At 39.6% G+C, this 10,566-nt stretch overlaps 1 protein-coding gene across 1 annotated transcript in view; it reads left to right on the top strand.

Annotated features, from left to right (window-relative positions):
- Positions 1 to 10,468, top strand: part of SPAG17 (sperm associated antigen 17) — an 84,349-nt gene extending 73,881 nt beyond the window's left edge. Inside the window, exons 38-48 of the mRNA XM_057384766.1 lie at positions 31 to 121; positions 520 to 573; positions 1,734 to 1,836; positions 2,418 to 2,508; positions 3,369 to 3,465; positions 3,642 to 3,804; positions 4,246 to 4,412; positions 5,238 to 5,298; positions 6,268 to 6,409; positions 7,566 to 7,703; positions 10,200 to 10,468. Of these exons, the coding sequence (XP_057240749.1) occupies positions 31 to 121; positions 520 to 573; positions 1,734 to 1,836; positions 2,418 to 2,508; positions 3,369 to 3,465; positions 3,642 to 3,804; positions 4,246 to 4,412; positions 5,238 to 5,298; positions 6,268 to 6,409; positions 7,566 to 7,702 (1,106 nt within the window). The 3' untranslated portion in view covers position 7,703; positions 10,200 to 10,468. The remainder of the gene's footprint in view (positions 1 to 30; positions 122 to 519; positions 574 to 1,733; positions 1,837 to 2,417; positions 2,509 to 3,368; positions 3,466 to 3,641; positions 3,805 to 4,245; positions 4,413 to 5,237; positions 5,299 to 6,267; positions 6,410 to 7,565; positions 7,704 to 10,199) is intronic.
- Positions 10,469 to 10,566: the final 98 nt, after the last annotated feature.

Here is a 10,566-nt window from a genome sequence, read left to right as displayed (position 1 = left end):
GGCCATTCACTGATTCTCTTTCCCTTGCAGCCCATGTGAGTGAACTCTATGAACAAGCCATGGCTCCTCCATCCCCACCTCACACAGAGATGGCAAGAGAGGACCAAGAGCAGAGTTTAAGGTAGGACACAGAGCTGAAGMAAATATAAATAGCACAAAAAGTGAAACCAAGCACGCAGGGAAGGTGATTTTTACTCACCATCATTTAAGACTGGGACTTAGATCTCTACAATRTTTTACTGGGATTATTTTGTCCCTCTGTGCCTCTCTTTCCTTACCTGAAAGATGTTTCAGAGTTTGTTGGGAAAGCATTTTGGATGTTTCTTTGATTGAATTATCTAATGAATATGCAGATATGAACAACTTTGTGCAAACCATACAAGTCTAATCAGGAATCACCTGAGGTGTYTATGTAGCATTTTCTTTCCAGGGTTATCTTGTAAATATTTTTGTATTTATAGAACACTGCTAGTTTTCTCATTCCCACTACTCTCTCTTTTTTTCTTTCTGATRATTCAGTCTAGAAGACGTAACAGAAGTGTCCAAGTGGCAAAGAAAACTAGAGCAGAACAGGTAATAATTTTARGATCAAGTTATTTTAATGAAGCAGCTTAATCTACTGTTGTAAACAATGTTATTGATTTTACCAGGTTTTGGGTGATGGTCCAATGGCTTGGCTGCAAATAATGGAATATTTTCTGTAACAGAAATGCTGAAAAATGGTTTGAATTTCTTTGGTTTTCTTTTCTTTTTTTTTTTTTTTTTCTCAAAACCTAGCAGCATTACTGTTAACTTACTCTATGCAAACCAAGGCTGAAATCAGAAGCCCTGTGTTTGGTTTTCTGGTTCTGCCACTAGTGTGAAAAATGCTGTGTGTTAGTATTTTCAAATGCTGATGCTTTAGGTTAAGATTCAGGTATTCCACAAATAAAAAGTGATTTTTTCAACTAGAATCCCAGATAGGTCTCACATGGTGCTGCTTCAAAGCTTCATCAGACAAAACTGTTCACATGAAAGGTCTCCCAAACCCTTAATCACCTTTGTGGTCCTTTTGTGCATCAAAAATGGCCACAGCACTCCAAATGAGGCTTTCCATATTACTTCTTAATTACTTCCTGACTTGCATGACATAAAAAGCCTTTTAAAGTTTCAGAGTTATATTTTAATATATCATTTCACACTGTTTTCCATCCTATTAAAAATTACTTCTAATGGATGTATCAGAGCAGCCAGCACCCAAGAACATTGTGCAATTCTGGCTCTAAAAATTCTCAGTATGATTAAGAGTGATAATTTCATAGCTCATATTAGACCCTGCAAGTCAGTGAAACTCTAGTAGTGTAAAACTGGGCTAAATCAAGCTGAAAACATGACTGATCTTTACTCTGGTCAACCTTACCTCCAGAAATTTGAACAGCTTCTTCTGTATCCACAGAGCCATCAAGTCTTTCTGTCACAAAATAAGGAAATGAGGTTAATTTTGTGTTCAAAATTTTAGCAATGCATCTGGAACACCAATTCTTAGAGCTTTAAGTGTTTGTTGGAAGGTTAGGAAGACACTAGTGGCAGTACCAAAAATGTTCCATGAGATTTAGAGAAATGAAGCATGTTCTGAGGAAGAGCTCTTTTCTTAATGCTGATAATAATACTGAAAAACAGGGTGAACTCAGTTATAATGCTTCTTTTTTTTTTCTTTTCCTTACCAACAATGTAAAAAAAAAACCCACACTTAGGAGAGAACTGGATGAACAAAGGACGACCTTTACAGCAATAATACACAAAATATTTTCTCCATATTTTGAATCTGAATTCTACAAAGCATTTTTGCAGGAAAAGGTAATGGAGCTGAAAACTGGATGAGTTTTGTTGGCCAGGTAGTATCTCCCATACTCCCAAAGATAATTTTGGATATATATTTCATCCTCTATTTATCTCAACAAACCAAAGGACAGCCATGTCAGGGAATTCTATGCCTGTGTAAAGGAAATATATCTTAAAGATGGTATATATCACTGAATAAAAACCCTATAAAATTCCTTACATAAACTCTGGAGACAGTCTGATTCAGAGCAAAGCTCAACCTCAGGTTTTTTTTAATTACCCCTCAAATCCCTCTTGCTGCTTATTAAAAAAAGGAATAAGTAAAACCAACATGTCTAATTTAGAGGTGATCTTGAGGACTTTCCTACTGTAGCCTCACCTGGTAAATGCTGTAAGTGAACAGAAATTTAGGTTTTCATCTGATGTGGCTATGTATATCTTTTTTGTAGTTACCACTTTGGTCCTGCTTATTTTTTTCCTTTGCACCCTTTTTTTTTCCCCTTTCTTTTTTGGAAGGGGGAGGAGGGTTGTCTGCTGTTTGTTTTTTCTAGGTGTTTATTTGGGAAACTAAGCCCTCTTTTCTTACTTTTCTCTAGTTTGCTAATTTGGAAGCAATGTCTAAGGAACTTCCTCCACTTAAAAGAGAAAGTGTGGCTTCTCTTTCAAAGACAAAAGAACCAAGTGGAGGTAATCTACTGTCTGGAATTGGGTTTGTATCTTCTTCAGGAGAAAAAAAGCCTCAGACATTATGGAATGTGGAATAACCATCAGCTTTGGATGCTAAGCTGAAGAATTGGTCTGTGAATGACAGGTGGATAGATGAAAAATGCTCAAGAAAAACTTAAATGGAATAAATAATARTTAGGGGTGGATGAGCAAAAACCAAGGAGGCAGAGTTTAGAAAAAAAAATAGTAAAACTGTAGGAAAAATATGGGAGATTTCATTGTGAAAGTCAGGGCTAAGAGGGAACTGATGCAAAAGCAATTTGGAATAGGAAACCTCAGCCTAATGATAGTTTGGAGGACATAGGAGGAAAGCAGGGACTCCATGATGGGAAGCAGTGCAAGAGTGAATCCTTATCTTGGGCTTGAGCTTTACAGAACTGAGAGGAATACTKCAGTTCTGTTTGAAAAGCAGCCCTTACAAGTTAATGAAATCATAGAGTGAGATTAAAAGTCATACACAGCAAATATTCATATCAGGAAAACAGTCCTCCCCATGGGCTTTATCAGACCCCCACTAATTCCCCTATTTCCAATTTTCAAACACTGTAAGACCTGTGTTGGATTGCCTTTTAGTCCTTTATGGCTTATAGTTTAGTTAACCAGAGAACAAGGAATGCCTAATCACACAAAAGGCATTATTGATCCCTGTAGAACAAAATATCACAATCAGAACTTTCCCAGCCTCTCATGGTTATAGAGGCAGCTTTCCAAGATTGCCTAAAGTGCCAAAGACTGTGATTTTTTTTTTTTTCACATGTTTATGAAAATGGTGAAGATCATGAGTAACACTTGTCTCAATATTCCATTGTTTTCTTTAGCAGCTGAACTTGATGATAGCACAAGTGATTCCTCACTTTCATCTGGCCCTCCACCACAAGTGGAACAAGATGATGATTCCAAACAAGATGATGGTTCCAAACAAGATGATGATTCCAAACAAGATGATGGTTCCAAACAAGATGATAGTTCTAATAACACAACAGGTACACCTGCCTTCCAGAATATAGTTGGAGCAGCCTGATATTGTTTTATAACTTTTGACACAATATTTGCAATCCAAATTTAAATCTGCTTTTTTATGCTTTTGGAAATCTTTCCCTTCCAGACCTAAACAAGGCTGCAATAGCAGAAGAGACACCTGTTCAACATAAAGCTCCAAGTTTGATGGTGGATGTTACAGGACAGACAAGAAAAGAGAAAGTAATATTACCATCATCCCTTCAGGGGAGAAAACCACACACTGTACCAAATAAAAAGGTAAAAATAACGTTCCTGCCAATATCCTCTGAGAACCTCTTTTTTTGTAGAATCTTCACCCTGGAGGAATGCTGAAAGGTATTTTGAATCTRTTTACTGATACATGACTGTTGCAATTTATGTGTGTTTACTGGCAATTTAAAAAATACCTTTCCTGTCAACTGGTAGAACAAACTCATTCTGCATCAGGCACCTCCATGAAAGCTCTGCTTTTTTTTTCAAGGTTTTCCTTGAAACACCTCAATGGCTTAATATGTCTAAAAACTCAAGCCAGTATAAATTTTCAGTCAGTATTCAAAGTACTGCTTCAGTTTTTACTCAAATTAGGATGTCTTTTTGCAATTCTTCAGGATGAGTGCACAGAGGTCAGATGTAGGTTAAGTAACTCTGTCCCATTTAATGGCCACCAACTTTCTCTTTGTCTCATATTTTTTCACAAAGGTAGAAGATCCTGTCTCAGGAAAGGTCAGCACAGCTTCTCTTGCAGCAAGACAGGATCTCACTGGATTTCACATCATCCCACCCAGAGTGACATTTGGAGTGCTGAAGGAAGGCTGCACCTATAAAACCACTGTGATCATCAAGAATGTTGGTGTGAACTTCTCMAGGTTAGTTTGAATTCTTAGAGCTCTGGTTTTTATGTGTCCACATAGATCCTGACCAAAATCAAGTTCAGTTTCTCATAACAGCCCCCTTATAGACCTTCCAGAGCTTTCCATAAAATGGAGCCATATGCTAGGAATGCCTCTTCTACTGCCTTTCCTTTAACATTTTCTGGTGCTTTAACTATTCTTCAGAGGGACATGAAATCCACAGGACCAGTTCCAGAGCAATGCAAAAATAAAGGTCACATCTGATCTAATAATCTTTAAAAATMAGAACAGTAGGAAGTTGCATTCACAAAAGGACTGAATCTCAGATGTGAAACACTCAGTAAAAAATGAGGAAGTGAAACTTCTGCTTTAGTTGGTATTAAATTAAAGATTATTTGCACAAAAGTCATACCAATATCATGCCTTCTGCAATAGGATCCCATCMAAGGACATGAAGCAAAGATTGTTATGGATTTTTGGATGTGCMACTCACAGGTGTTTGCCAAGAAGCTGTTTGTATTTCAGCTTCCTTTGAATGTGCAGGTTTAAAATGCTGATGTTTCATGTTYTGTGTAAGGACCAGGCAGTGTTAACAAGCTCTTTGAAGGCTCACTTTGGCCCAGTCATCTGCTCCTTTGGGGTTTTTTTGTTGGAAAAAACTTTTGGCAAGAAGCCCAAGAATACTGCTAGTCCAAATCCACATTATGATGGAAAGGATGAGCTAAGAAATTCTGCTGTCATTTACAAAAGCAGAGGAAGAGCAGACAGCCTAGTTCCTGGATGTGACTTCCCCTGCCTGAAACAGTTTCTGGCAAACTGATTCTCTTCTCTTTTTGGCAGGTTTCGGGTGAGGCAGCCACCTCCGTACACAGGACTGACAGTGATGTACACACCAGGACCTGTAGGTTACACAGGAGAGCTTTTGGGKTTTTTTTCTAGACTCAGCTTGCCCTCAGGCTACCTGAGGGTCCTGTCTGGGACACTAGGTGTCTGCAAATAGAGCTGCCAGGGTACACAGTTTTGTTTAAAGTTATTTGAAGTGATGTTGTCTTCCACCATGCACTCAAGTCTTAGAGCCTGTGTGAGAATGCAGAGGGATAAACATGTTAAGTTCAGTGGAAAGCAGCAGGTCAAGCAGTGAGGTTAAAGAGAACTTTTTCAAAGCTAAACAGGGCTACTCTACCACTATCTCTGAGTTTTCCCTTCTGCTTGGGGTATTTATTATATCTSCTCTGTCTTATGCCTAGGCCTAACTTCCTGTCCTGATATCTTCAGTATTTGAACCTAATAAACTATTGCTTCAATCCTTTTTTCTCCTGCTTCCAACTGTTCTCCACCTTAAATATTTTATCCAGCAAAAGACTATAGCACTATAAATTATCCCATTAAGTAGGAAGCTTTCATGCTTTCTGCTTTTGTTCAGTCCCTCTTCTCCCCTGCATGTTGTGCTGGCCAATATCCCCACAGCACTCACATAATACCAGACAGTGGCTTTGCCAATGGAATCAAGAAGCAATGATTTGTGCAGGGAGACAATGCCAAAATGCAATTCAAACCTCCTAGYCCAGAGCCTTAGCCACAASCCAGTGYTTAAAATCATAGAATAGTTTGGGTTGGAGGGGATCTTTAAAGGTCCCAGTTGAGAGAGTGTGGGACTTTTCAAAGGCCTGACACAAATCCAGCTAGATGGCTGGAATAATTTCTATTTTCTTTCCTCCACACATCTGTCCCTTTCATATCTCCCTACCTTTGTGTTCTTTTTAGAATAGAATAGAATCTTTTATTTCATTTGGAAGTTCCAAGGAGTGCTGGAGAGGACCATGGATGAAATTTGCACTTTTACCTGTGAGCCATCCTCTGTCTCTCCTAGGTGGCAGCAGGGTTGCAGGTTGAGCTGGAGATCCACATTCTTGCCATGGTAATGGGAGAGAATACTGGTGGTATTGAAGAAGTTTCCCATGATATTGAAATAGTAACAGAAACAGAAACTCTTCTYCTGCCTGTGAAAGCAAATATCCTTTTGTGTCTTTATTTCCCACACACACTTTGTAGCATCAACCCTGGAGATCATTTTTCTCTCAGGAGCTTCAAGCTTTGTTTCCATTGTTTCCAGGCAGTTACAGTAGCAACAGTTGTTTCTGTGCTTTTTAGAAATACACAAATGGAYGTTTTCAAAAGCACAAATGAGTAATTTGAAATTCTGATGCCAAAAGCATTTTACATCAGAGTAACATGGTTTGAAAAGTGGGGAAAKGAAGAACAGCAACTAAGAAAGATGTGGCTTTTAAAAAATAAAAAAATAAGAACTATTTCCCACTGCCCCTCATGAAAATATTTYATTATATTTTTGAATCTGTGGTAGCATCTGGTGGTGCAACCTCATGAGCAATAAAATGATGTATCATCCTGACAATCCCTGCAGCAGCAAAGATGCAAGCACAGAAGCACACAAATGCTGCAGAAATGAGCCTGTGTGGGYTCAGTGGGCTTTTCAGTTGCTTAACTGAGGACAGCAGTACAGTAAAAAAAAAAGCCAAAACAATAGCTATTATTTCTATTTCCCTTGTTCTCCAGAAACTACAGTTATTTTTAGATAAAATTACAGGCTCATTTTTAAGGGGGAGATTAGAAGGGTGAAGTTCTGTTTGACATTTCATCAAATTTACACTTAAAAGTCTGGGAGAAGGGATCCTCCAGAAACCTATAAAAGAAATAGCAAGGCAAGCTMTGTCCAAACATGCCAGAAACTTCATTCAGAGTAAGGGCCACCCTTACCAAAGAAAGGAGAACTTCAGGGTACTCTGAGCCTGACCAGAGTATTGCTAACAGCAACTCCACTGAGGCTTTRTGTGCTCTGGATGTGACATGGAAACTCCCCAAATTTACTCTGCATTGACCCAAAGAAACCTTTCATGCTGATAAGTGCAGAGCAAAGCTAAACAGGACAGGTGGCACAGGAGCAAAASCAGCTCCTGTTCCCACTCAGACACAGTTACAGCCTCCAAAACACGTGYCCTTCCCCCAAATTTTAATCTTGGAGCTGAGGGCAGTAGTCCATATTCAAGATATTTCACCACCTTATTTCCAGAATTCATTCCTACCTCCACACACACTCTTTTAGTTCAACAGAGACACCAAAATGGTTGGATCCTTAATGTGACATTGCACCTGTGCTAAGCAAGGACATTTATGAGCATCGTCCCCCRGGATATCCCCAGGGAGGGATGGCAGCAGCAGTGCAGCTCCTTCCTCCCAGCCCCAAACCACACTTAAGGATCACACTGCCACGAAAGCCTTACAGCTAATGTAAGTACCAGATCAGTGTTTAACTTCTTCTACATCAGCAGCATCATGAACAAACTCATGCAAGTGATACAGCTGTCACACTGACCAGATAACTGTGACAAGGGATAACRTTAACCAAAGGATTCACTAGAAGGGAACTGCAGATTAGTACAACTGCTCAGCTCAGCAGAGCCTCCTCAGTCCTGTCCCAAATCCTTCACTTACTCTCTCCATATTAAACAAATCCTTGAGTCTCCTGGCAGCTGGATTTATTACAGTTAAGCCCTAATAAATCAGCCTCTCTAATGATTTTTACCTTCTAAACCCAAATCTTACTGGTGACCTGTTGACAGCAAGTCTAACAAGGGACAGGAGTCTTACAGATAGGGCAACCTAAATAGGCCAAGTTCAAATACACACAACCCTCTGCACACACTGCTTCACACAGCACATTTCTCTTCACTGGCCACCACAGAGAAGAGAAGAGGGAAGGAGAAAGGAGAAGGAGAAAGGAGAATGAGAAGGAGAAAGGAGAAGCAGAAAGGAGAATGAGAAGGAGAAAGGAGAAGGGGGAGGGGAGAGGAGAAGAAGAGAAGAGAAAGGAGGGGAGGGGAGGAAAAAGAAGAAGAGAGGAGAGGAGAAAGAAGAAGAGAAGAGAGGAGAGGAAAAAGAAGAAGAGAAGAGAGGAGAGTAGAAAGAAGAAGAGAAGAGAAAAGCCCCTACTCTTTCCCTCATGAGGGTGTTTAAGACTGCAATGTCACCTCCAGGCTGAATAAATCAAGTAACCTCAGCCACTTCTCACAAGGCATCCCCCACCAAGGCCCTTCACCATCTTTTTAGCCCCACTTTAGACAGTTTCTAGGAGTGTTTTAGAATGGTTAAGTCTTTCCTGGAAACAAGAAAGCCTTGCTGTGATTTCTCCCAAACCACCACTCAACATGTTTAATATTAGGCTGGTGTTCATCTCACCCCCATGAGCTCAGGCACTCTGCAACACAATCGATGGTGACAGTTCATAAACAGGAACCCCATGGATGTTTCTTCTCTCCTCAGCTCCACAGTCTCCAGTTTGCTTTGTATGTGTAACACTGACATCATCTTTTCCTTTCAAATGAAACATCTGTAAGGCTGCCCTGTTATCTAACCAGTCAGCAAAGAAATCCCAGCTGTATCTCATTTCCTCTCCTCTGGTGAAAAAGAAAAATGACCACATCAGTCATTTCTCAAAAGTTCATAGGCATGCACCTCTGACTGCTGCATCTGCTCTAGGACTGCCCAGTATACATCAAATGCCACTTTTTTCCCTGTTTAAATATCTTCTTACCTTTTCCAGTGTGGAATTTTACCCCCAGAGTAACACGTAATTATAGTCTAGAAAAACAATCAGTTTAATGTTTTCCACCTTAGGGATTTACAACCTGGATCTCATCATGAAGGCAGTTTAGACAAACTTCTTTCACTTGGCATTGGAATGGAAGAGAAATCAGTTCACATTTTAGTTCACATTTTTGAAACCCCAGTACCAAGATTCTGATCATTGTCATCTTCCATGAAAAGCACCAAACAAATTTTCTGCATGGTATTTTCCTCCCACATGTCTAATCCAGCTGCTGTCACCACAGCCAAACCTCCCTTCTCTTCTGACAGTGTCCTTTTGTGAACTGATTGATAATTCCTACTGAAGCTGATAATTCCTACTGCAGCTATCCCATGCTACCCAAACAACTGTACTGATATTTCTTTGAACATTCCTCCCCTCAAAATCTCCTGGACTCAAAGCCATATCCTTCTCAGACAYGTCAAGGAGCTCTGGACTGGTTGGTTTAGGCTCCCAAAACATGAAACACTGACTCTCCAAGGGTAAGGAAGTCCTGGAATTGGCTGTATATTCTTGTTCAGCCATCCAGAACAGAAATAGTTGTCACTGCAGAGGCACTGTGAGAACTTTCTAAGCTCCTATCACCAGAGTCAATGATTCTCTCCACTGAGACCTAGAAACTTCCCTGCAATACTAAACTTGATCACAAAAATACACATTTCCTAATACAAACAAGCAAAAATCACTGATCAAGCATCACCTGACCAAACTTAAAACTGTCTCATTTATATTTCCTTTGTTATTTTGCATCAATATTTAAAACATTTCACAAAGATTCATACTCAGAATTAAATACTGCACAAGAAGCTGTCCATGAAAGTCTTCAGTATTCCTAAGCAGACTTCCCATCCTGAATGCATGGTTATGATTTTTATGCCACTCAATTTGTGCAATAAAAGCAAACTCCTAATCTATGTGAAGCCCATGTCAGAATCCTGTCTCTTGTTGTTTCCTTCCAACAACAAAAGGCCAAATCTACTGAAGTCAGTCCTTAGCAATCACAGTGTTCACACAACACTTGCAAAGAATCTGGATGCAATTATTGGGTTTGCTTCAACAACTGTACAAAGGTAGAGCTGGGGTTTGTCATTTTTTCTTCTTTCCATTCATATTATTTTTTTTGTCCTCTTTCACTACAGGTTAGAGCCCTAGAAGAAAAATATGAGGATCAGCAACACCGAAATACCTGAATTTTAGTCCAACCTTATGGAAACATCCCAGTCTAAYTTTTTCATTTAGTTAATCAGATTAAATGTGGATAAATATTTTGCCTGTTCCTTATTAATGGTCCAAAAGTTGCACACTCTCCTGACGTGGCTGTCTGAAATGCAAACAGTGGAAAGATTACTGTATTTCAACCTTACTACAGAACAGTGCTAAATAATCCCCAGGAGGGGTTTTTAGAGGGATTAGGTTTCTAATAACCTGTGCTGAGGCACCTGAAATCTTTTTCAAGTACTGAGAATGCACCAGGTTTCAATTTTTGTTGACCCTTGCAATAGTGTC

Source organism: Malurus melanocephalus, unplaced genomic scaffold (genome assembly GCF_030028575.1).
Source record: "Malurus melanocephalus ecotype Western Australia unplaced genomic scaffold, MMel_1.1 scaffold_745, whole genome shotgun sequence".
NCBI lineage: Eukaryota > Metazoa > Chordata > Aves > Passeriformes > Maluridae > Malurus > Malurus melanocephalus.
Note: the sequence above shows the minus strand (reverse complement) of the source record. Positions and strands in the feature narration are given on the sequence as shown.